Source organism: Protopterus annectens, chromosome 11.part0 (assembly GCF_019279795.1).
Source record: "Protopterus annectens isolate FY-2018-M chromosome 11.part0, PAN1.0, whole genome shotgun sequence".
NCBI lineage: Eukaryota > Metazoa > Chordata > Ceratodontiformes > Protopteridae > Protopterus > Protopterus annectens.
The window spans coordinates 219,061,320-219,088,994 of record NC_056745.1 but is presented as its reverse complement, the minus strand read 5'-3'; the positions used below and the strand labels follow the sequence as shown (position 1 = coordinate 219,088,994).

The following is a 27,675-nucleotide window of genomic DNA, read 5'->3' as shown; positions in this document are numbered from 1 at the left end:
GGAGGCTCATTCAAGGAACCAGACATCGGATCCATACGAGAAGCTAACCATTTAAGCCTCTGATTCTCTAGGTAGAGTTTCAGTGCTGCTAAGCAGCTTCTAAGGATTTTGGGGATGAAGGCCTGACAAATGCTACAGGTGGTATGGCTGTGTTCTTAGCCTAAGCAAAACAGGCAGGAGCTCATGCGAGTCCTTGTGTGGAATTTGCCTTCCACACCTACACTTGCCCTTCCTACCTGACATGAACCCAAAGCAGCAGCAAGCAAATAAAAAAAAAAAAAAAAAAAACTATCGGGCACTTATTTGAAGTCAGATGATGCAAAATCACTTTTTCTGAAAGCGACTCATTTAAGGCTGAAGATTTAAACAGAAAGCAACTTCCTACCACAGCTCCTAGAACCCCTCCTCTGCAACAGAATCACTCAGTCTACAAACTTGACCGATGCAAACATGGGGCAAGACAATGAAGTGTCAGTGAAGTGCACCAAGGGCGACACAGTAAGAGATCACAAACCAGTACAAGACATAGTACTGGATTATGACTAACTGCTGTGTCATGTTCTCAAGCACCCAGTTTACCACATCCCACCATACAGTGAACAGTTCTTAAAATCTAAAATGTGGAGAAGGAATGAGGACCTGGCTTATAAGTATAGAAGGGCTAGCGAGAACAGACCTGACCCCCACCTAACAAGATGTTCATCTTGAGGGTTCACTCCCTGCTCACTAGAGTTGTGTTACTAAGGAGAGACACCGATATCCATTGTCTCATCCCAAGAGAAGGTGCCAGTATAACTCTGTTCACCTTTGAGAGTTTCCAAAGAAGTTGGCATGGATGTTAGTATTTCATTGAGGACAATGGCCCAGATGAAGATGAAGTGGATGCTATACATATTCTATGGACAGGAGGCAAGGCTGAAGGCTTCAGACAAGTGTCCTACATTACTTACCTTCTACTTTTTGTGATCTCTTGATCCCTCCTGACAAACTTTGTTAGAGTTCCATTATCACAGTGCACTGGACAGTAATGAAGGCCTGAGAGTTCTCTGTCTAAAGTTGACTGTTGGCTGGGTTGAAGTGCTAGCAGCAGTGACACCATGCATTTACATTATCTGGTCCCAAATAGTAAGGGCACTGCCTTTGCTGGTCTTGGTTTATGATATGACTGCTGCAGTCATATCTGGATGACCTATGTTTCTTGGGCATTAAATGCAGTTTGTTCCCAATGATGCACATCAATAGATACAAAGTGGATATGAAATAGATATTCACATGGCTAACTATGACAAAGAGACTACATGGACTGAAAGAGGCAAGCTCCTGTAAAAAATCAAGTTTATGGCCACCCAACACCCTGCTGACAGCTGTGGCTATAACTCCAAATTAGCAACGACATTGGGTGGTGTGGCCAACTGCCGTGCAGCTACACATTCAACAGAAAGCATTTCTTCAGTAAAGTGCTTTGCTGACCAGAGCACTGTACACACGGTATGAAATACCTCCTAATTCTGAGAAAGAGAGAGTATCCCTACTTGCACATAGCAATGGAAGAAGTAACAGAAGAAAAAAGCTACTGTGACTGCAAGCCTGCTGTCTTCTCTGCCTATTCCAATGCTATATTCAGCCATGTGTTCCACAGCTTCTATGACAAGTTGCTGTGCCACCATGCTTACCTTGGCCTATCTGTTTTGCAGTGCTGTTTTCCCACTTGCTGTGTAGAGAATTCTGCTTCCCCAACAGCAAAGACGTGATAATTTTATTCAAGACATACATGGGCGCCAGGAAGAAGTGCCAATTGCAAACAGCCTCTAAAAGTTAAGACTCATGTAGAACTTTTGTTCATAACAGATTTTACAGAAAATGGGCTAATGATGACACAGCTGCTCTTCAAAAGTAACCTGCTAAAAATTATACATGGGAATAATTTTAATTGGTCACAATGTTTAGTAAAGACACCATATTCTGCCTGCTATGTCTGTATGTCTTTTAAACAGTACAATAAAAATATTAACAGTAATTAGATATCTAACAGCCAAAAATAATTAAAACCCTGTTGTTAGCCAACTAACTTACAGCGGTGCTTGGATTAATAGTTTCTCATTGGATTTTGTAATAAATCTTACTTTCGTGCCATCCATTACAGCAAAAAGCTAATGCAACAATGCGAGGCACACAGAAGATGCACATTATTGTTTTGTGGTGTCTCAACAGTGTAACACAGTTCCCAGTAATGGACAAGAAATGGACAGCTGAACCAAAATACAATCTGTCTCATTCCAAAGAGAACTCGACTGGGTCCCTTGAAGTTGTAATTTAGAGGGAAGACGGCCAGTGTTTACCTGCAGTTAAAACGAGTTTTTATTCAATAGATTTCTACTGCAACACTCAAATTTTAAGAAAGCCCTACAAAAATCGCTCTGGAAATCATGATATTCTGATATGCATTGTGTGTGCAGCACCTGTACAAGAGATACAAAATGTTTAGGTGTTAAGCACTCAGGGTGTTGTTGTGGCACCCCAAAACTTTTGAAAGTCCTAAATTAAAACTCATTATCAATACTGGACTTTTATCAGTGCACTACACTGTATAAGTACTATATGTGACTATGTGTCAAAGCTGTACATTTTAAGTAAGTGTCTAACTCAGTGGCACTGACAGATCGAGCCCTTAATCTGACGCAAATGACCAGGTTATAATGGGTAGAAATAGCACTGCAGGAGCGAGGGAGGAAAGGGAATGAAGGGGCACAGCCCACTCACCTCTCCCAAAGGTGTAGGGTCGGAATGGTTTGCACTTGAGGGGCACACTGGTCATTACAACTTATCTGGTGCAGACCAGAGAGACTGCTGCTTGTGTTCTGGGAGAGGGCCCACTTGGAAGGAATGCTCCTTTCAGAAGTGAGGGGGCATCCTTTGCTGACTGCATGCTCCAACACTTAGCTGACATGTACAGCTAGGGCTGAGAAGAAAAGAAAAAAATAACAACTGCCCCTAATGGCTGCCTAAATGATGTTCCCTTATGGTTGACCCTTGCCCAGTGAGGGAGAACAAATTGGCCAAATGACTAGCAGGGGACCAATGGTCAACAGATAGCAGGGATAAAAAACATGAAAAAATGATTTTAAGTAAGTGCATGCAAGTGAAAGGTGCTCATTTTAACTTCTGGTGGTCTGCAGATGATGTACATTTGTGGGCTGTGGAAAGCATCATGACAGTTTATAAAATCCACTTACTATGCAATACTTGAGAGTCTAAAGCTTCCAAATTAAACATCTCAAAAGTTATGTAAGACACAGTTAACTTCCACAAATATAAAATATTTCCAGGTCTTTTCCAATGGCATCAGTCTCAAGTCTTTACAATAGTGCATTTGTTTTTACACTAGACGTCTTACATTTTGAGTACCATTAATAAATGCTTTGTTCAGTGCTGTACAATAAATTGTCTTTTTTCTGATCAAACTCGCCATGTTATTCAGACCAGCAATGGCTTCAGATATATGTGGGTCCACCTTGTGAAATAAGATTGTAAAATCTCATTTTATTTTGTAAAGGAAAACCTCAACAGGCAAAGGCATCTCTTATTCTGAGGCAACCTGCTTGGTTAAGTAACTTACTCAAAGTTGCACAGTATGTAAAAGCAGAGATTAATCAATCCCCAGACTGGAAGACTAAGCTAATTAGTAGTTCATTGCCTTAACCCTCTTGCTATACTGCCAGGCATTTTATACTAAAGATGACAAATGGCAGCTGTAACACTGTTCCGTTGACATGTCTATTGCTAGTGATTTATGAATGCAAGAACACTGGCACAGATGATATAAAAAGGATTTCTCAAAGGAGGTATGAAATCTTTCTTTTATAGTGCCAAGAATAATTACTGCCTTAATATGAAAATGACAGTGGATGACTGCAATTAGGGATACAAACAATAGGCAAGAGGGGGCTGGAATTTACTGGAGAAAACTGGCAAAAGAACCAAGGTACTGGGAGCAATAACTAGAGGAGGAAGGTAAAAGAATGGAAAGATGCCAAGAACTTATTTGGACTGCAGGTTAGAGACTGCCTTTCCTATCACGGATTGATATCAGAGTACAGGCAATGAGAAAGAAATGGGTTGGAGGGTCCTAAATGAAAGGCAAGCACTGGTAGAGTTTTTAGTAGAATCTAGAACAGAAGCTGCCATTAAGAAAGGAATAATTAGTAGAGCATATAAAATATTGCATGACTACTATAAGAATCAATCAGACAAGGTTTGAAAGGATAAGGAAGACAGACTGAATAAGCAATTTACAAAGAAAGAATGGGGGAATTTATGCACATCTCCCAAATAAGCAACAAGGTCTAGATGATTTAGGATCTTTGCATGGAAGTGTTTACATAGGTATTTTTATACCCAGAGTAGACTCCAAAGAATTTTTCCTCAGGTAGACAGCAAATGTTGGAGGTGTGATGGGGAGGAAAGAGGTAACTGGGAACATATTTTCTGGGAGTGTAATGAGTTGGCAGACTTTAAAGATTCTCTGCAGACTGCTCTGTCGGAGATGCTGGGTGAGCAAATTGGTGCAAGTAAGGAAATGATTTTTTTGAGTTGATACTGAATCGGGATTGCCTAGACATAGTAAGGCCTTGCTGAGTCTAATTATGATGGCTACCAAAAAATGGAAACCAACTTTACTATTAGTAGTGAATTCAGTAAGAGAGATAAAACAACTGGAATAGGGATCTTTAGAAAAGGGAAGGAGCAAGTTACATAGGAAAAAAAAAATGGGAAGTGTGGGATCAATACATGCAGAGAAGGAACTAGGTTCATAGGTAGGTACTAGGCTATTGGCCCTAGGGCCTATACAAGCCTAGCCATAACGATTCCCTGGCTATTGCTTCCCACAAATATTTCCTTTCCTGGACCCCTGTCTAGCAGGGCTACTGATGTGATCCCTAGGGTGAATTTCCTATCCCCCATCCAATCGTCAAGGTTCCTCTTGAAGAGGGCTATTGAGGCGCTCTGCCTAACATGTATGGGCAGCCTATTCCAGAGTATGGGGAGTCTCTGGGTCAGGAACCTATCCCTCCAGCATGTTCTTTTCATCGTAATGGCAAGGTTAAGATCCCTGGAGCATGTGGCTCAGAGGGATTGGGATTTCTTTAAGTGTAGCATGTCCAACAACTCTGGGTTTGACATGGCCTTGTATGTTAGGCAGAGATCGCCTCCAAGTAGGCAATATGCGACAGAGTACAGTTGGAGTTTCTTTAGATGGTCAGCATAAGGTATCTGCTTTAGGCCTGTGATTCTTTTTGTGAGGTATTTCTGCTACCTTTCTAGTTGTTGCAGATGTCTTGTGAGGTATTTCTGCTACCTTTCTAGTTGTTGCAAATGTCTTGTGAAGTACATACCAAACGAGGCATTGTATTCTATAATGGGTTTAATGAGGGATGAGTACAGAGGGACAATGACCTCCTTTTTTCTGGATGAAATTCCCTTAGTGATGAGGTGTGCCACATAGAAGGATTTTCTAATTGTTGTGGCTATCTGGTTATCAAAGGTGAGGCCACTGTCCACCTGTGTCCCTAGGTCTCATCACACTTTCAGTGTTTAGTCTACTGCCACCTATGTGGTAGTTCACAGGTACGTGGTTTTTCCCAAAGGGGACAACTATACATTTTTTTGGCATTTAGCTTGAGCCCATGGCTCTGGTACCAGGCATCTGTTTCGGTAAGGCCCTTTTGTAGTATATCCACATCATTTGGGGATTTAATAATGGCTCCCAGCTTGCAGTCATCTGCAAACTTTGTAAGCCAGAGTCCCTTAATGTTGGCCTGTACTTCAGAGAAGTAGATGCCAAACAAGAGTGGTCCCAGGACAGAACCCTGCGGTACACCACTTGTCTGGAGCTGGATTTGGAGTCGGCTACTTTTACAGTGTGTGTTCTTGTCAGTAAGCCAGTTTGCAACCCATCGAGTGACGTAGGGACTAATGCCCAGCTTAGTAAGTTTATCTATGATTCCAGAGTGGGGGATAGTGTCGAAAGCCTTGGCGAGGTCCAAGTAGACTGTGTGAACCACCTTACCCTTGTCCACAGCTCTGGAGACCGATTCGAAGAAGCCGATCAGGTTCACGAAAACAAACTAGGTAGGGTCCAGTGTTTGAAGGCTGCCAATGTCTGTTTACAAGTTCCATGATAATACGTTCCGTGGCCTTGCAGAACAGGCTAGTCAGACTGATGGGACAGTAGTTCCCAGGATCCAAAGTGGATCCCCCCCTTGTGGAGTGGGATGACTGTAGCTGTGCACCACTCTGTGGGCACGAAGCCTGAGGTGAGGCTATGATTAAACATGACACACAGGTGAGGTGCCAGTTCATTTTGTAGTTCATGCAGTACACAGCCTGGGATGTCGTCTGGTCCCATGGATGCTATATTCTTGGCTTTGGAGAGTGCGTTTTTTATCTGAGTGGCCATGATTACTGGAATTTGACATTCTTTCACTATTGAGATGGGCCCTTTCGGCGGGGGGGGGGGGGGGGGGCATTGGCACTGAATCTATCTGCCAGGATATTGGCAATATCCTTAGGATCAGTATATCTAGTGCCATTCTGCTATAGCTCAGAGCAGATCCAAGTATTGCCATTTAGATTCTTGAGATAGTTGTAGAATGCCTTGTGGTCTTTGAAATCTTTGGCAATTTTGTTTTCGTAACTAGCTTTGGAAGATTTCATGAGGGATCTCAGCTTTCTACTGAGGGAGTTTTTTTGAATCCTGGGTTCTTCCTCATTTCTGCATCAGTTTCTTCCTTCTGTTTTACGTCTTTTTTATGGGAGGTGACCACCAGATTGGCTTCCTTTTTTTTTGAGAGGACAGCATCTTGGTTCTATTTCGGATGGCTCGGTCCATGCACGAGTGAATATGCTTGTACAGCACCTTAGTGTAGGATTCAGCAGTTGAACTTCCAGTTCCTATCTGCATGGGTGTCATGAAGTTTGTTACTTCTGACTTGAGAAGCATGAAGTTAGCTTTGGAGAAGTTTTTTTTATGGAGGTTTCCTTAAAGGGGGTGGGGGTGGGATGTGGATGTCAAGGGTGATTAGCTTATGGTCTGATCTGACCAACGAGGGGGTGACCACTGGTGTAGAGCATCGATCTCCCATGTAGGTAATGACCAGGTCTAGAATATTGATACCCTGGTGGGACTATGAATTAGTTGCTCTAGGATGTTGGAATTTATGAATTCCAAGAACCATTGAGCAAAGTCTAGATGATTTAGGATCTTTGCATGGAAGTGTTTACATAGGTATTTTTATACGCAGAGTAGACTCCAAAGAATTTTTCCTCAGGTAGACAGCAAATGTTGGAGGTGTGACTGGGAAGAAAGAGGTAACTGGGAACATATTTTCTGGGAGTGTAATGAGTTGACAATTTAAAAGAGGACAGGATTTGAATGAACTATGTAATGGTTGACTGACAATTACTGGGTATAAGTGATGTATAATGTTTGCAGCTAAAGTTGTGTTGGCAGTTTGTAATGTATAATGTTTGCAACTGAGATTGTGTTGGTATGGTTTATTTTCATTTATATAACTGTAAGATTGCCTATATCATACATGATAATTTAATAAAGATGATTTTTGCTTAAAAATATGAAAATGACAGTTACTGCATTTATAAATCTGACTTCAAGTAATACATGTAAGTTTTAAGGCAAAAATAAAACAAACTACCAAACTTACGATGCTACATCAACTAAATTTAATGTGGTCTTATCCCCTTGGCACATTTTCAATATCTTCCCCACAATGTTTTGAAAATCTCATTTTAGGATCCTGCCTTACCCCCTCTATAGACTGATTTTGCAGAGAAAGAACACAAGAACATCCTCATTCTACTGTACTTCACACATGCAGTAGTACTGAAGTTTGGGTATGATATGGAATTTCGGAGTATGAAATACCTATCTGACTGCAAACGGTTTCTAGAAAGCCTTTATTACATTTTGGCTTGTGAAATAAACCACACTTTCTGTTAAAAGAACATGACAATTTTCGTAACACAGCTGACAGCCAGTTGAAACCAGCAATGGGCAGCAGCAAGCAGTTAAACAAAAGCTATCCTAGCGGCAAGTGCAATTTTTCACTGGCATCTGTAGTTTATCAGCAAATCACTGCAAAATCTAAACATTCAGATCTGTTCTCACCAGATCCTCCTAGGACTGGCTATTATGTAACTCAACAGACAAAACAAGGAGACTACAGGAAGTAATCACCCTCCATATAAATCAGGCAGAAGCCCAGGCACTTAAATGTTTTGTCCCACTGATAAGTGAAGGCATCTTCAGTTATGCATTGTAAACTTTATTCAAGTGTTAAGCATAAGAAGACACTCCAGAAAAAAAAAAAAACCTTCACAGTCAAGTCCCAACTCGGCTGACTGTATAATGGGAATGTTGTGCAAGCTATCAACTGTGAATGATAGTAGAAGTAATGTGATGACATGGTGAAGGCTAGGAGGAAGGAATAAGTTTCATGTACAAATATATCATCTTAACGTTAGGTAGCCATCAGCTGAGCTGAAAAGAAAAACAGTGTAGCAACTGATACCAAACACAACAAATAAATTATGGTAGCAAATTTTCACTATAAAAACATTGCTCTTAATGGCAATATCATGCAATCTGACTTGGTTGCACAACACAAGACTGAACAGGATCACACACAAATCTGAACATTACACATAGTGTACATAACAGTGTCTGAGACAAAGCAACTGTCTGGATAAACAGAAATGCACACCCAAATACATCACATTAAAAACATCTAGTCAAACAACAGACATTATTGGCTAAAGGGAAGCATGAAATGACCAGTACAGTTAAAAGTATTGGAATCGAAAACAGATATGGATCCAGTGTTCGCTAATCAAAAGGAATGCGAGATCATAATGTTTCCAGTTAGGTGATTATGGATTGTTAGCACTGCTACCTCTCAGTGCTTAAAGCCCTCAAGTGTAGTTGTCACGTGGAGTGCTTTCTGTATAGAATTTGCATGGAACTGAATGATGGAAGGTTGTGTGCTCTGTGCCAAGACTAGAATCCATTTAAAGCTGGCATTTTCCTTCATGAGTCAAGGCTCTAGCCACTTAACCATAAACTGCTTGAATGGAAATTACAGGCATTACTTAAATTTTGTATGTTGTTCAGAATTGCATGACACTGATGCTTCTGGACACTTCAACTCAAAACGTTACATATCTTCAGCTGCAAAAAAACAGATTAGAGAGACAAACAGGCAGCCATAAAACAGAGAGAAGATAGTGACAGATGTGACTGAAGATTAAGATTACTGCAAGATCAGCAAGGGAAGGCTAATTATTAGATGGACTATACATATTCTCTCAATGATCACTTGAAGAAAGGGGTCTGTGACCAATGGTACAAGACAGATGTACGTAAAAATGAAGGTATCCAGAGAAAATATATAAACAGTTTGAGATACTATGAAAGGTTAAAGAGGTTAAATGCATTCTCTTTATTTTACTGAAAAACAAAAGGAGACTTAAGGTGCATAAATGTTTTCATGATCCTTTTCAATTTTATGCAAGGATTCACATTAAAATCAATATATATTAAGAAGAATGTTTAAGAACAATAATAGTTGTTTTTTTAAAAGATTTGTTAGTGTATGGAATAAATTCCCCGATGAGCTTAAAAGTATAATCGCTACCAATTACTTTAAGAGGCTTGACGGGCACTTTAGGGATTGTTTTAAGACCTCATCTTGGCTAATGGATCATTTACGTGATTCTTGCTCCCAGTTCTTGAGCTGTCTTGATAGCAAGAGTTTTTTGGTAAAAGGAGGATTTTCTTTCCCCGTTTCAAGAACTATACATAGCAAGCAAGTAAAAATGAAAATGGAGACATAGATGAACCAGCTCCTAGTGGTAGAGGGGAAAAAGCCATGATTATGTCTCAGGGTACCAGAGTTCAGTTACTGTCTCAGCCATCTGCTGGAGCTGAATGTGCAAAGGAATGGACACGCCTCTCCATGGGGGAGGAGTACTGGAGTGTCCAATACCACAAGCCCTTAGAGAAGAAACACTGATGCAAAATATGGGTCGGGAAAGGAATTTGGCCACCAAGTCATAAGCGAGGCAGTCCTTACTGAGGGTGCATGGCAGCATACACACATACAGGGAGGGTACAATAGGTACCACAGTGATGCAGGTTATCTGCTCTTCTTCCCAGGGAGAGTGGTTACACCCATACTAAACACATCCTAACAGGAGTGATGCCTACATGAGCACAAGCCACCATTTAGGCTGCCTGTACTTATGGCCTTTCCTGGCCAGCACCTCCTCTCACTGAAGACCACCTAGTATGAGGCATCAAATGCCTCTGACTGATAGAAGGAAGTCCGATGACTGTCAAGTGCAGTGAAAGAATGCATACTGGAAACAATGGAGCACAGGGTTATTGTAATATGCTAAACAGTTTCGGTACAAGCATTAAACATCAGTATTACTCTGAAAAAACAGTACAATAATGTTATAAAATGGATCAAAGTTTTCAGCATTATTCTTAAAAATGGAATCAAAAACTGCAGTGCGTCCATATAACAGGAGCATTTTCTGGAAAACACTAGTGCATCTCTCCTTAACTACAAAATGTAACCATAAGCACTCTGGTTCCCTTACCTCACTAGCAGCATATGTATATAGCACTTTGTTTTTGATGACAAACCAAAGATGTTTCCATGGTTTCTTGATGCCCCTTGACCTATAGAGATAGCCACTCATGGAGGAGTCTTCTGTACTTGCAGACACCTTAGACAGCAAAGCAGAAGAGAAGAAAAATAATATGTCAGTTTGACTAACATTCTTATATCTGTGCATTTTTATAATTCAAATGAAAACTATCAGTGCTTTGTTGTGAATGCAAAAAAACAGTTAAAGGATTGTAAGGTTCCATATTTAACTGTAAAGAATGGCAAAACACTAGATTCATTAGACATAATATACCCTGAGCAGAAAGGCAAGTTTGTTTCCACATTAAAAACACAGCAAGGGCAACATGAGCTAAATATATCAATTAAAATGCTTCATTCTTTATATTGCGCCACCTGGAAATAACAGCACAAATTAAACAAACAAACAAAAAAGAATATTGGAGATCAGTGCTGAAAGACAATGTTTAAATTCCCCACTGTTTGGTTAGTCAGATAACAACCTTAAAGAACTAATTTTACTTTGCAGACAACAGACCACTAGTTAAAGTGCCAAAGAAATGCAATACTTCAATATGACCCATTTTTTTAAACATTGTTACATATGTATGCAAGTTGTGTTAGTCATTTTTTTCTTTTATCTAAGTTAAGAATGTTTTAAACTGGCAGCTTTGCAGCCAATATTTTCTAGCAACCATGAAAAGAGTAAACCTCATTAAAGCCTAAGGCATCATGAATTAATTTCTTAAGATAGATTTGAAAAACAAAGGAACACAACAGTTGTGAGGAAACTACTTCATGACTACTAAGACTTTTATAAAAGTGATATTCGCTCAATAAACTACACTTAATATCCATTACATGAAATAGAAGTCAACAGAAATTAACCTTCTGTGAAGTCACTCCTGTGGCATAGCGGGATAAAGCTTTGACTGCTACCCAGTTAACCTGGCTATGATTAGCAGCTCAGGTGTCTGATGGAGCAGCAAAGAATGATGAAGTAGTCATACTGGAAGGACAGTTGCCTGGGCATCCCCACGACATCCCTTGCAAAGGCCGAAGATTGGACAGAGAGGGTGTAGTCTAAGAGGGACTATGGTGGGGACTTATCTGATCCTCACAGAGGTGGAGGCAAAATGCTGCATGCTCCCCATTGCCCAACCATCCCTATGACATGACCACATAGCCAGGGAGAGCAGAGAAACCTGAGTAGGCCTTAAAGCCCCCCCCCCCCCCCCCCGCCAAGCAGATAACAGCACTACCCAGGATGTCCTAAAGTTGCATGTCAGCCCTGATTAAAAAAAAAAAAATTACAGATATAGTCCAGGGTAATTTTTCTTTTTAATATGAAGAACTTCATCATGTTCACCAAACGTAGCTTGACCTATAATCTTATTGTCCCTTAGAGGTCTATATCACTTTGTTGAAGTTTCATTTCCGTGAACTTTTGTTCATCAACCCTAATACAGCAAACATTCACTTCAACAAATGACTTATCCAGGGAAAGGAACCAGTTGGCCATCATAAGAAATTTCCCCTTTTCCTCACTGTACTGTGATCTTAGAGTTGGTATATACAGTTTGGGGGGGGGGGGGGTTTGAGCCTCCCATATGGTTGGGTTTGAAATATTGTGCTGTGTGTGGCAGTCAGAATGCTCGGCAACTTGTTCCTTTCCCTGGGTGAGTCATTCATTGACGTGAGGTTTGAAATACTGTGTTTTGTGTGACAGAATGCTAGGCAACTCATTCCTTTCCCTGGGTAAGTCATTTTTTGAAGTGAATGTTCGCTGATGTGAACATTCGCTGTAAAAGGGTCAATGAATGAAGGTTCGCAGAAATTAACCTTCAATGAACCAATATAGACTCCTGCTATTCCAATCTCTGCCATACATGGAATCCTAATCCTACTGACCACATACACATTACTGTAGTAGCCTGTGTGACTGTAGTACTCAGTGACTGAAATGCCATCATCTGAATCATCAGTCATGGTCAACGGCCAGTACAATGTACACTCGCTACACATTCTAAATGGTTTACTTAGCTAGGTGATGATGTCATGCAAAGTACAAAATCATCCTTCCATATGCTGGCTTTTCCTCCAACTTATACTTCAGTGCAAATGTAGTCAAAGGTGTCCCAGAACTGTACAATGAAAGACTGGACCAAGGTTTACTCAATTCCTGTCTCCTTGGTCAAATTCATCAGTGCTCAGACTTGATTATAAACCCTACATGGCTAATGGCAAAAACTGACAAGGTGATCAACTCTAACCTACCACGTTGGCTGCACTTTGGGCACATGAATGAATTCTTATACCATAAAGACATGTTGTTGTACTAAAATCAGTATTTTTTATTAATGCTACTAAGCTACACAGATAGGCTGTGCATCTTAGGGCATTATGTGAAGTACACGTGTTGTACAGACAGCATGTGGATACTCTGGCATATGTTTGGAGTATGTCTAGAAAACAGACTGCAACTGTGTTGTTGTGCAGACACAGCAGATCTTGTGGTACATGTTGGATACAGATGTGTTGTACAGCTAGGGAACGAGTCCTGTAGAACACCAGTGTAAGACAGGCTTTTGACACAATGTAGAGGATGCAGGTAGGAAGTGATCATTGTGGCAACATTTAAGGAACACAGAAAAGATATGCATACAGGGAGAAAACATTGTGACAAGTACCTTCTGTACAAGTGTGCTGTACAAATAAAAGTGTACTCTGTGACACATACAATGACAAGTGCAGATGTGTTGCACTGACAAGGAGCTGATTTTCTGCAAATATTTGAAGCAAATGTGTGGCTAGATACAGACTGCATGGATCTTGTTGCAAACGTGGAGTACATGTGAGACAGTTACAAGAAAGTACAGGCATAGTGTACAAATGAAGTACACATGGTCAATAACATGATTCAAATAAAAATATGTTAGCGTAATAAAAAAAAAAACTAGTGTTTGATTAAGAAGAAATAAATACAAAAAGCATGCAAACAACACAAGCCACCACACCACTACGTGATCGGGCCCATCCCCAACTAATATAATTAACTTCAAAGTCATAGCAAGTTAAAAAATAAATACTTCTGTAAAGTTTTGACAGTCCTAGACCTTTGTATCTTGTACACAAATCTGCCACTTTTAGCAGCATTTGACTTAAACAGAAGTGGTTTCAGTCAACAGACCTGAAACTGAAGTTGATGATGTTCTTCGTGTTTCACTGTTGCAGTCATCACTTATGGGTTATCCCTGCTGGGTAGCCCTTGGTTGACCCGAATACCAGAGTCAAGGTTTTCCCTTGCGTCAGCTGCTGTCGCCTCTGGACTGACATCAGGTCATCAGTGGTATAAAGGAGATCAGCTGGCACCATTACATCAGTCTTTCTTGCCGTGGAGCCCGAAGCAAAAGCAATTTGTGCGTCCACCAGTTGGCCATTGCCAGAGTGAAAGGTGAATCTGAAAACGACTAAAGCTAAGCACCCCATTGGGGAACTTTTTCTTGCACTAACTGATGTCCGAAAAAAGTCAATAATTGTCTCCACTGTGGAAACCAAATACCACACAGACTTCCATACCTTGTGCAATACTTGTCTAGCCCCAGACCATGGCATCCCCCATTGTTGGTTCAACGCAGTTTTCAATTCAAGGACTATTCACCGTAGAGCTGATTTTGTAGCCAGGCATTTCCACAGTAGTTCCTCGCATTACGAAATGGCATCCATTTGGCAGCAGTCTGTGAATATTCCCAAAAAACGAAAAGATAAAAATAAGGGACAGACCACACAAACTTAAGCCTTCAGATGACCCGTCCCAGAAGCAAATAGTCAGTTCTCAGGAATTCAGTGAGGTGCATTCGTAGCCCCTGATGCCTGACTCATTTCCTTCGCAGGCCTCTACCGATACCAGGGAATTGCTTTTTCATCCGATCTCTCAGTTGTCTCTGCTTCGGTTGGGTCTGGAGCCACAATGCAGGCACCAGCTTCCAAGAAGGTTCTTCGCACAACTGATTCAAGGCAAAAAAACAACATCTTCGCTTCCAACTACCACATCCCAACGACAAATGGATTTACCAAGGTCTAAATGCAAGACCACCCCAAAGAAAACCGTTTCTAGTCACCATCTTACTCATCCTCCACTGCCTCAGACACAGTTACTGAAAATGGCGGAGGACCTCATCACTTTCATCAGGGGTAGCCATACCACTCCTTCTAAAAGAAAGAGGGATACTTCCCCTGAAGTTCCCACAGAGCTGGATTCTGAACTTTCAGACTACCTTGATTCAGATAAGGAACAACAACCTCTCACCTCCTTTGAGAATTCTGATGCAGAGGAATCTATTCCTTCTGTCTCCTCCCCTGAGGATATTTCATTTGGGGAAACCCTACACACTGTGAGAGAGCATTTCCACTGGGAAGCCCAACAGTCTAAGAAAATACTAAGAGTTTCTAGATCTTCCTGAGCAGAGACCCTTGGCCATCCCTTGTATTCTGTACGTGGCGGATGTTTTCAATGAATCTAGCCTCATCCCTGATGCCCTAGACAGGTACTACACGGTGCCTGATTCACATAAGTACAAACAAGTAAAGTAAAAACCCTACAGCAAACCCAAAGGTCATCACACAGGGGCCCCTAAAGGGCCAAGGCTAGCTCATCCAAAAACCTAATTCCCTCTGACAAGGACTCAAGAGCCCTGGACAGATGGGGTAAGAAAGTGTACACCTCCACAACCTTAGCTATTAGAGCTCTTAACTGCCAGTTCCATATGCTAAAATATCAACAGCACACCTTGGAACTTATGAAACAAAACATTTCATCTTTATCTGACACTGATACTTCCAAAGAGTTAGCAGATCTTCGGCATTCTACTTCTCAAGTAGTTAAACACTCCCTGCACTGCGGATTCGATGCCCTAAAAGCCTCAAGTAGGGCTGCTCTGGCAGGTTCAGTCATTAGGAGGCAAGCGTGGCTAAAACAGCCACTGCCTGATCATGTAAAATCAAAACTACTTGATGCCCCCCTGGATAAAGGCAGCTTGTTTGGATTAGCACCAGATTGGCCTAGGCAACATTAGTACGCCTTGCTGCTCAGCCTGACCAAGGAGCCTTACAGGCCCCCTGCCTTTAACTGCAGACCACCTGACATAACCCAGAGGGGAGATTCTGCATTCAAACCTGCGCACATTCAAACTTTCTGCATGGCTTATCCCCCAGGGAACGGGGATAACTCACAGTTGAGTAAGCAGGTCTAGACATAATTAAGGAAGCCAGAAGAAGCAGCAGGCCAGCTTCCTCAGCTCCTCTCAGAGAAATGGAAAGATTCAACTCCTGGTGTGCCTAAAGTATGCTACTTAGCAAGGGCCTCTCCTTTCCTCCATTAGGTATAGCCAGAGAAAAATAGGGGGCTGGGGGAAGGGTAACCACGACTGCAACAGTGAATACACTTGAAAATCAACATTTATGGTAAGTGTACACAACTGTACTATGTTCTTCGTGTTTCACTGTTGCAGTCATTACATTTGGGTAGATTCCCAAAGCTATGGTTGAGTAGATGGAATTATACAGCATTAAAAAGCCCTGCAGGACTGCGGTGGCAGAGCCAGCTCTGGATTTAGAGAAAAGTGGTAAATGATAATGTTTGGTGAACGTATGAACTGAGCTACAGGTAGCAGCTTCTAGAATATCCCTGGTAAGAACACCTCTGAGAAAGGCTGTAGAAGTAGATGCAGCCCTGGTGGAATGGGATCTGATCCCCAGGGGGATAGTTTTCCATGATGCATACAGCAGAAACAAATACAATGGCTTATCCATTTGGAAATGGTTTGCTTTGAATTAGCCTTTCCCTCTGCCCCTGTAGCAAGTGCCACCAGCAGTTGTTCAGATTTTCTTTGAGATTTTGTCCTGTTTAAGTAAAATCTAAGTTGTGTGTGTACATCCAATGAATGCAGAATCCGCTCCCCCTTGTTCTGTGGATTGGGAAAGAAAGTTGGCAATTGAATGGTCTGATTAAGAGCCACACTGGATACCACCTTAGGCATGAAGGATGGCTTGGTCCTGAGAGATACCCTGTCCGCATGAAAAATGATGAAAGGCTCCACTGCCATAAGAGCCTGTAATTTGGAAATCCTTCTAGCTGAAGTGACTGCTAAAAGGAAAGCTGTTTTCCAGGAGAGAAATTTTAAGTCTGCAGTAGTAGCTGGCTCAAAAGGAGGGAGAGTGAGCTTTTCCAATACAAAATTGAGGTCCCAGGCAGGGGTTGGAACTCTCCTGGGTGGTCTTAAGTTTTTGGCCCCTCTGAGATGCTGCTTTAGCAGAGCATGAGAGAAGAGGGGAGGTTCTGTGTTGTAATGAGCTGAAATGGCTGAGGCATGGATTTTTATGGAAGAAAAGGACAGGCCCTTGTGAAGCATCTCAGTTAAGTATTGTAAAATCTGAGGAATGTTGGGCACTGCCCTTGAGATTGATTCCAGGCACAGAATCTTTTCCATTTGTCAGCATAAGATTTTCTAGTACTAGGCCTTCTCGCCTCCAAAATGACATCCATCACAGGTTTGCTGAGGGATGCTAAGGGTGAATTTAGGTGATTAGCCACACTGCAAGATTCAAAATTTGGAGTTGTGTGTGCAGAATTTGGTTATTCTGCCGAGACAGTTAAGTAAGGTGTCTGAGGCACATGCAACGGTGGAAGGTGTGACACATTGCGCAGGAGTTGGTACCAGTGTTGGCGAGGCCAGTCTGGAGGAATCAAAATCATTTTTGGTTTGTCCTGTTTGACTTTTAGTAGAACTTTGGAGAGCAGAGGCAGAGGGGGAAACGCATAGACTGAAAGGTTTTTCCAGCTGAAGGATAGAGCATCCACTTTCCTGGCTTTTTTGTGATGATTTCTTGTGAAAAATTTGTCCAACTGATAGTTCTGGGGTGAGGCAAAAAGATTTATGTCTGGGCTCCCCCATTTGCATGTCAACATGTTGAAAATATGTGGTTCCAGTTTCCATTCGTGTGGGTCCATGAGATTTCTGCTTAGTTCGTCTGCCAGAGTATTCAGCTTTCCTGGCAGGAATTGAGCTTGTAGTTGTACTTGATAGGTCAAGGCCGTGTTCCACAATGCCATGGCTAGTCTGCAAATGGGGTACGAGTGTGTACCCCCCTGCTTGTTTATGTACCACATAACTGTGGTGTTGTCTGTCTTTATCATTAATTGTCCTGGATGAAGGTAGTCCTTGAAGGCTGTCAGTGCATTCTGTACAGCTAGCATTTCTTTTTGATTGATATGAAGGTGCATTTGATTTGGGTTCCATTTGCCCTGAATGCACTTCCCTGCCAGATGTGCCCCCCAAGCATAGTCTGATGTGTCTGTAGTTAGGGTTTGGGTGGCAGAGAGTGGTGTGAATGGCAGTCCTTTGTTTTAGTGGCAGGCCTCTGCCCACCATAGGAACTCTAGTTACAGGCAAGGTATGATAGGAATCATTGTTTCCAGGCTGTGACAATGCTGACTCCATAGACTTAAGTACCACTGAAGTTTCCTCATATGCAGTCTTGCATATGCAATTAGAAGAATGCAGGAGGCCATGAACCCCAAGGCTTGCAGTAATTGCCTTGCAGAAAGCAGGGTTTTTGTGGCCACCTGTTTGAAGTAAGTCACCAAATGAATTTGCTTCTCTGGCGTAAGGAAAGCCATCTGGACAGCTGTATTCAAGCTTGCACCCAGGAATGTAATTTTTTGAGAGGGTACCAGTTGTGATTTCTTTTCGTTTATAGTGTACCCTAGACAAGTTAGAACCCTTTTTACAAAGGCCAGATGATTTAGAAGAGTGTCCTTGTTTTCTGCCTGAATTAGACAATCGTCCAGGTATGGATATATTTGAATATTTCTTTGACTGCAAAACACAATTACTGGAGCCAGGCACTTTGTAAAGACCCTGGGCACAGTAGATAAGCCAAAGGGCAGTACAGGGAACTGGTAATGCAAGTAGCTTGCTTTGAAGCGGTGGTATCTTCTGCAAGATTCCCTGACTGGTATATGCAGATAAGCCTCTTTTAAATCTAGAGTTGCCAACCAGGCATCTTTGCCTAGCATAGGAAGTAACTGGTGAAGAGTCAGCATCTTGAATTTTAGAATGTCCAGAAAGGTGTTTAGAGTAGATAAGTGCAGAATTGGATGCCATGATTTGTCTTTTCTGGGTACCAGGAAAAGTCTTGAATAGAAACCTTGTCCCTTTTCCTCTTCTAGTACTGGTTGAATAGTCCCCATGCTCATGAGGGAAAGAACTTGTTTCTGGGCCTCTGCCCACTGATTTGGGGGCAGGTCTGGCAATCCGTTTGGAATTGGCAATGTGTGAAAATGAAACCTGTATCCCTGGGACACTACTTAAAACCCATTTGTCCTGGGTTATAAGTTGCCAGTTTCTTGCATGAAGAGCCAGTTTTCCCCCCAAAGGGGCGGCTAAAAGGTAAGTGCTTGGTAAGTGTAAAGGGAAGTCATTGAGACTGCTTACCATAGGGAGGTGTCTTGTTGTTTCCAGATTTGGAAGAGGAGGCACCCCATTGTTTTGTTCTGAAAGTCGCTTGGGACTGACACCTGGAGCCTTTGGAATGTCTGGGTTTGGCCTGAGTGGTTCTCAAAAGGACTGGAAAGGACCAGTTCTTAGTAGGTCAGTGCCTACTAAATCTTGGAGGTTGCACTTGTAAGAAATCTTTCACAGTTTGCATACATTTAGCTTTATATTCCGTCTTTTTTTAGAACTTCTTCAGCCTTATTACCAAAGAGACGGTCCTGTTGTAAAGGAGCATCTAACAATTTTGCTTTAACATGATCAGGCAGATTTTGCTCTTTGAGCCAAGCATGCCTTCTTAGCACAGACCCAGTTACAGCAGCCCTGCAAGAGGCCTCCAAAGAATCAAAACCACATTGCAAAGTATGTTTTCCAACTTGTTCAGCTGAATGCAATAAATCCTGTAAATCTTTATTTTCCACACAATCAGAAATCAATATCATTTTCTGTTTAAGCAATCCCATGATATGCTGTTGATATTTTAGCATATGAAATTGACAGTATAAAGCCCTGATTGCCAAGGTTGCAGAAGTGTAAACCTTCTTACCCCATCTATCCAGCGCCCTGGAATCTCTATCAGAAGGGGTAGGATTTTTAGCAGTAGAAGCCTTAATGCCCTTGGGAACCTGAGAAATGCTTTCAGGATCTGCAACAGGATTTTTGAAAAGGAATTTATGAGAGTCAGAAACCCTGTAGTATCTGTCTGGCTTAGAAGGAGCCGGAGGCAGAGAATCAGGAGCCATACTAGATTCTGAAAAAACATCATCAACAATGTCTAGAACAGGAGGTATAGCCAAAGGCCTGTGCTGAGGAAGAAGAAGAAAATCCCTAAGTCTCCTTTTAGATTCAGAAAAATCCTGACTTTCCCAATGGAAATGTTCCCTTAAGGTATGTAAAGTTTCACCAAAAGAAAAATCCTCAGGGACAGAAGCAGAAGGAATGTAATCTTCTGCATTAGAGTCCTCATACGTAGGTATAGACAATTCCTGTTCATTAGAAGAGTCAGAAGAAATAGAATCCTGTTCAGAAGATTCATAATCAATGTCTTGCCTAGGCCTCTTAGAGGTGGGGGGGGGGGGGGGTTGGCTACCACTGATCAGAGTAATTACATCTTCAGCCATTTTGATCATTTGTTTTTTAGGCATATGGTCCTGCACATGTGGCCCAGGCGTAGGTTTTTTAGGCATAGGTCAAGATTTTGGCCTTAGTTTTGAAGATGGCATCGGTCTAATATACAAATCTGTAGGCCTGAAAACACCCTCAGAAGCCGGTGCCTGCACAGCGGCTCAGGACCCATCCAAGGTAGGGACATCCGCGGGTTCCATAACTGAGGCATCTCGCAGCATACCGGACTCTGAATGGGTCTCAGTAGAGGCCTGCGAATCAGAAGTAGCAGGTATCAGGGGCTGCGAAAGCACCTCACTGAGTACCGGTGAACTAGCGACTGGCTTAGGAGAAGCATCATCGGCAGTTTTGGACCTCAACGGCCTGTCTCTTTTTCTTTGTGTTTTTTAGGTATTCTGGTAGTCTGATTGCTAACCGACGACATTTCTAGAAAATTAAAGCGTGAGCCAAAGTATTTAGAAGCAAAAATATACAGACGTTTGATAGTGCATTGATTAAATAAAGTACAAAACCGACAGCAAGGTACGTTGTGGTCAGGGCCTAGGCAAAGAATACAGTACAAATGAAAATCCTTATGAGGTATTTGCTTCCCACAAGTAATGCAATTATTAACTTTTACTGACATCGGTAAGGAGCAAGAAAAAGTTTCCCCTTCGGGGTACTTAGCTTTTTAGTTGAATACTTTGGATCTGAAACTCGAAAATGAAAATTTCAGGAGTCGGCCAACCGGCACTTGTGAACTGTTTCTGTTTCGGGCACTGCGTGGCAATAAAGACTGATGTAATGGCATAAGCTGCATGTTTTATACTGCTGACGACCTGACATCATGGAAGAAGGGACAGCAACCGACGCAGGACCCAAGACTTTGTTAATCAGACTGACTGAGGGCAACCTGCCAGCAGATTACCCAAATGTAATGACTGCAACAGTGAAACACAAAGAACATCTTCAAGCACTCATGGCCACTGAACCCTTCATTATCTTCCATGCAGACAGGGTGTCTCTTAGGACTAATCCCTCATTCATGCCAAAGGTAGTATCAGATGTGACCCTAAACCAGGCTATACATCTCCCCACCTTTTTTTTCAAACCCTCAGAATAAAGGGGAGAGAATTCTGCACACACTGGATGTGCACAGACAGTTAAGATACTACCTGGACAGAACAAAGTCCATTAGGAACATGGATCAATTGTTGGTTGGCTTCGCCCCAGGGAAAGAGAGGAAACCTATCTCCAAGCAGACCATTTCAAAATGGATATCTCACTGCATACAATTCTGCTAGGCCTTTTATGGGAAAGCTCCTCCAACTCTATCAGAACACATTCCACTAGGCCAGCCTCTACTTCCACTACCTTCCTTAGAGGAGTACCCACAAGGGACATCCTGGAAGCTGCCACCTGGATTTCGGTCAACGCCTTCACCAAACACTACCACCTGCCTCTGTTCTCCAGGGCTCGGACAGGCTTTGCCTCTGCAGTCCTGCAAGGCATGCTAGCGCAATCCTAGATATTTCATACTTCCATCCTCCCTTTCCTCAGCTTTGGGAATCCTCCTGCAAGTGATGACTGCAGCAGTGAAACACGAAGAATATAGTATAGTTGTGTTCACTTACCATAAATGTAGATGTTCGAGTGTATTCACTGTTGTAGTCCTATTTTCCCTCCAACTTTCCCCCTTAATCTTATCCTTTTTGGAGATTAACTGTCATCCTTGTGGCCTTGGGCCACCAGAGGCTATTTAAAATATTTCCTTCAAGGGGCCCCTACAGGTTAGGGTAAGAAATACTGATGTAATGGCACCGGCTGCTCTCCTTTATACCACTGATGACCTGACATCAGTCCACAGGTGACAGCAGCCAGCACAGGAGAAAAGCCTGACTCTGGTATTCGGGCTGACCGAGGGCTACCCAGCAGGGATAACCCACAAGTGATGACTGCAACCGTGAATACACTCGAACATCTACATTTATGGTTAGTGTACACAACTGTACTTTAAGGTTCATGTTTTACACATGGTGTTACTCAGACAGAGTGGATCTTACAGCACATACGTGGGGTACAATGGTTGCACTGTGCAGGCAGGGAGTGATTCCTGTAGTATAACAGGTTGCAAAGACTAAGGTAATCCTACCACAGATATGTGGTGCTTTACATAATGACAAGCCCTTGTTATGCATACATGATGTTGTATATACAGACTGGACCTTATGGCACACATCCGAGTCCTGGTGTACAGCTGTACACACAGATGAGTAGGCTGCACCTTCATGGAGTGGGAGTGTTATGTTTAGTGCTACACAATTAAGCAGTGGGATTAACAGCAGATATGGAATGCAACTTGGCATATTACAGACAGGCATGGACACTGTAGTATTTTAGTGGAGAAACAGTGTTCTGTACACATAGGGAATGATTCCATGGCATGTCCATGGAATACAGACACAGGGCTGTACAAGAAAAGATCCTGTAGTACATATGCATACTATATGTGCTGCAATACAGACTTGATGTAGACAGTGAGTACATAAGTGGAGTAGATATGGCACTGCATAGTGTGTGGACCTTGTAGCACTTGAATGAAGAAATGATGCACATACAGACAAGTGGATAATATGTATACATGGAGACTACAGTGGGTTGGACTGTGTGCCAAATGTGTGTAAAAAATATGGGTACTTGCATATTATCACAACCACGTTCCAAACAGGGCAAATGGCTCATTTCCAAGCCGTTTAGTTTTCTCTCTCTCTCTCTCTAATGATGTTTTAGTGTTGAAATGACTTTTTATTTGAAGGATGCTTCATGTTTCTTTCAGTTTTACTGTCTTCAGAGTGTCTACATACCTATCCACATTACTAAAGTGGAAATAGACACACATTTATGTTTCAGTTTCTACTGATTAATGTACAGGTACAAATGCTGCTTGCGTATCCACAATAAACACTATGAAGACAGCAAAACTAAAGGAAGCATCCTTCAAATAAAACATTGTTTCAACAGTAAGACATCATTAGAGAGAGAGAAAACTAAATGGGATGGTTTTACATCGGCCCAGGATAGGGACTGTGTCATGTCATTCTTAACATCACAGGGTGAAGCACAGACCAGTAACACAGTAACATCACAATTGCTTTGATGGCAGAAACATTATGTGACAGGCCTCAAAGGCCATTGTCATACCTCTCAACTGTCTAGATTACTGCAGAATATCCAGATTTATGCCTCATATTTTTGGTCCATTCCTCTTAAAAGTTGTGTTTTTCTGGCAAATCACTGTGGACTGATGTCACTAAATAATGACATACATTTGCGTTTCAGAATTTATTTCCTACAGAAAAATACATGATAACACAAGTCCTGTTATTCTAGCAACCTCCTAAGAGCAATATTTAAAACCTGTCCCTATTTTGGCCCCTTTGTTCACTACATATCTCGACAGGAGTACGGCTTGGAAATGAGCCATTGGCCCTGTTCGGAATGTGGTTGCAATAATACGAAAGTACCAAAATATGTTATGCAGAAAGGGAGTAGATCATATGATACACACACAGAATACAAAGTGGTACTATACAAAAAGTAAGTGGAAATTGTAGCACAGATCACATGGTCCATATGTTCAGTACAGTTATGATGCTGTACAAACATGAAGTGTATCCTCTGGCACATTTGTGGAAGTAGAGGTGAAACAGAGTAGCATATGCTCACTGAGAATGCCACAGGTGCAAACATTCTGAATGAAAAAATGCACCCTTCACAACTTTACTGAAACACATGGGGAAATTCTCCTCTGCTCAAGATGCAGCAATCTCTCAGATCATTATTCTAAGAAAGAAGATGCAGAGTGCAACTCAGCCCCTCCCCTTGTGTGGTGGTGTGACCGGAATTTTCCCACCAAGTGAAAAACAGTTTCAGTTCTGCTTCTAATTAATTTGTATCCATTCAAGTGCAATTCAAATTTATGTCATTCAAATTCCTGTAACAAAACTGTGGTGCTGCATGAACAAGGTACAAGGTGCAAGTCTTGTGGCATAACTGTGGAGTATAGATGTGTTGCAAAGAGACTGGATGAAACCTGTGGCCCACAAATGGTGTAAACAACTCTGCTATACAGAGAGGGAGGAAACACTTGTACATATGTGTGGTGCTATAGAAGGAAGTAATCATTGCGGTACATATGCAAGTACATGTGTGGTGTGTTAACAGTAAGCATTTCTTATGGTACACATACAGATAAGGAGTGAAGACTACAGATATAGTGTTACGCAGACGGAGTGAACCTTGTAGCATACATGCAGGGTACTGGTGCAGTACTCTACAGATAAGCAACTTCTAGACTACAAAAGTGATGCTCTGAAGACAAGGAACAAGACGTACTTGGACATATTAGCAGAGCTGGGGAATAGACAATGTGGTACATAGGTGGAGTGTGGGGATGATGTACAGAAAGGAATTGCAGTACATAGCTGGAGTATGGGGACAATGTACAGACAAAGAGTTGTGGTACAAGTACAGAGTGCAGGTATGATGTTCATAGGTAGGTACTGGGCTATCTGCCCGAAGGCATATATTAGCCCAGCCACATTATGCGGTATTCACCGCCCTCTTGGTTAGTTCCCTAGGCCATTGATCTAGCAGCTAGTACCCTTGGCCCCTATCTAGTAGAGCTGTTGGTATGATCCCTGGTGTGAACCTTCTGTTACCCATCCACTCATCAAGGTTCCTCTTGAAGAGTGATAGTGAGGGGCTCTATCTTATGTAGATCAGGACCTTGTTCCATAGCAAGGGAAGTCTTTGCGAAGGGAATCTATCCTTCCAGCATGTTCTATTCATTGCTGTGCTGAGGTTTATATCCCTAGAGCGTGTAGCTTGAGTAGATTTGGTTTTGCTAAGATGGAGCATGTTCAACAGTTCTGGGTTGGACATGGCTTTGTATGTTAGACAGAGATTGCCTCTGAGAAGGCGGTATGCAACAGAGAAAAGCCTTAGTTTTTTCAATCGTGCTGCATAGGGCAACTGTTTGAGGCCAGTAATCCTTTAGTGAGGTACCTCTGTGGTCTCTCCAGCTGCTGGAGATGCCTAGCCAGGTACATTCCAATTGGTGCATTGTACTCAATAATGGGTCTGATGAGGGAAGAGTAGAGGGGCACCACTACATCCTTAGATCTTGATGTAAACCCTTTTGTGATCAGATGGGTCACATAGAAGGATTTTCTAACCACCTTGGCAACATGGTTATCAAAGGAAAGCTGACTATCTGCTTGGGTCCCTAGATCCCTTATTACTTCTTCAGATTTCAGGGGGTTACCTCCTATGTGGTAGTTCGTGGGTACTCTGTTTTTTCCAAAGGGTATTACTACGCATTTTTTTAGCATTTAGCTTGAGACCATGGCTTTGACACCATGCATCAGTCTCATTTAGGCCCTTCTGGAGGATGTCCATGTCGGCCGGAGACTCTATTATAGCACCCTGTTTGCAGTCGTCCGCAAACTTGGTCAGCCACAGCCCTTCAGTGCTTGCCTGTACTTCTGAGAAGTATATGCCAAACAGGAGGGGCCCCAGGACTGAGCCCTGAGGCACACCGCTCGTTACTGGTCTGGATTCAGACATAGATCCCACTACTCCTACTTTGTGGGATCTGTCTGAGAGCCAGTTTGCGATCCATCTTGTGATGTAAGGGTTTATGCCCAGGTTGGTGAGTTTATCAATAATACCCGAATGGGGAATGGTGTCAAATGTTTTAGCAAGGTCAAGGTAAGCCATGTGTACCTCCTTTCCCTTATCTATAGCCTGAGTAACTGTCTCAAAGAAGTCCACCAGGTTCAGGAGGCATGATCTGCCCTTGACGAAGCCGAACTGTATGGGGTCAAGTGTTTGGAGGTTCCCAATCTCTCCATTTATGAGTTCCATAATGATTTGCTCCATTGCCTTACAGATCAGGCTGGTCAGGCTTATTGATCGGTAGTTCCCAGGGTCGGTTGTGGGCCCACCCTTATGCAGCGGAACCACCATTGCTGTGCGCCATTCTGTGGGCACATATCCTGTCGAGAGGCTGAGACTGAACAGGGTATTCAGATGCAGGGTTAATTCATTTTGGAGCTTGCGTATGACACAGCCCGGGACACCATCTGGTCCCATGGAGGCAGTGTTTTTAGCTTTAGATAGGGCCTTATTAACCAACGTATCAGTAATAATTGGGGTTACACAATCCCCTGGAATAGTAATAGGCCCTGTAGGTGGTGGGGGGGGGGGGCAAATTTGCACTGAACCTGTCAGCCAAGATGTTGGCAATGTCAGTGGGGTCAGTGTATTTTGTTCCATTTTGTACTAGCTCAGAACAGACCTGAGCGTTGCCATTTAGGTTTTTGACGTAACCATAGGCGGCCTTATGGTTATCCTTGGCAACTTTCTTTACGAAACTGACTTTAGTTGACTTGATGAGGGCCCTCAATTTCTTACTAATTCTGATCAGGGATGCTTTTTCTACTTGAGATTTGGCCTTTTTTTGTATAAGTCTCCTCCTTTTAGTGTATAGTTTGCTTATGGCCAGGGTCCACCAGACTGGTTTCTTCTTACTTGAGGAAGGAGTCTTGGTTTTATTTGGGATAGCAAGGTCCATGCAATCCTGAAGATGTATATAAAGTGCCTTGGTGTAGGATTCTGCATCCTGGATATCATTATCCTTCTGCAAGGGAATAGTGAAGCTTTCCACTTCTGACGCAAGTAGTTTGAAGTTTGCTTTGGAAAGGTTTTTTACGATGGTTTCTTTGACTGGGGAGGTGGAGGGGTGAGGATGTCCAGGGTTATCAGTTTGTGGTCTGATCTGACCAAAGAGGGAGTGATAACGGGTGTGGTACAATGGGCGCCCATATTTCTGATAACTAAATCCAATATGCTGTCCCCTCTAGTGGGAGAATATACCCGTTATTCAAGGGCATTTGAATTTATAAATTCTATACCGCTGGGTGCAGGAGTTAGAACTTTGGTAGTTCGCCCAGTCTATACCAGGGTAGTTGAAATCACCCAAAATTATGGTGTTGGGTAGGACCTTTATATTTTCCAATGCCTCAAGGAATGCTGAGTGAGCATCTTGGGACATGGTGGGTGATCTAGAAGAGGCTACAACTTGAAATGTGGTTTTGCCTGCTGATAGTTGCGCATGGATGATCTCTGGAGCATCATACTGCGCCACTAACCTGGAGATGTGGGTATCCTTGATGAATATGGATACACCTCCGCCCTTTGTACTGCGATCCGGTAACTGAGGCCGGAATGTATGATATGAATTGTAA

The 27,675-nt window shown here is 42.4% G+C and overlaps 1 protein-coding gene across 1 annotated transcript in view; it reads right to left on the bottom strand.

The window, feature by feature from the left end:
- FGD6 (FYVE, RhoGEF and PH domain containing 6) overlaps positions 1 to 27,675 on the bottom strand; it is a 1,320,563-nt gene that overhangs the window by 51,639 nt on the left and 1,241,249 nt on the right. The window contains exon 18 of the mRNA XM_044087187.1: positions 10,681 to 10,809. Within this exon, the coding sequence (XP_043943122.1) occupies positions 10,681 to 10,809 (129 nt within the window). The remainder of the gene's footprint in view (positions 1 to 10,680; positions 10,810 to 27,675) is intronic.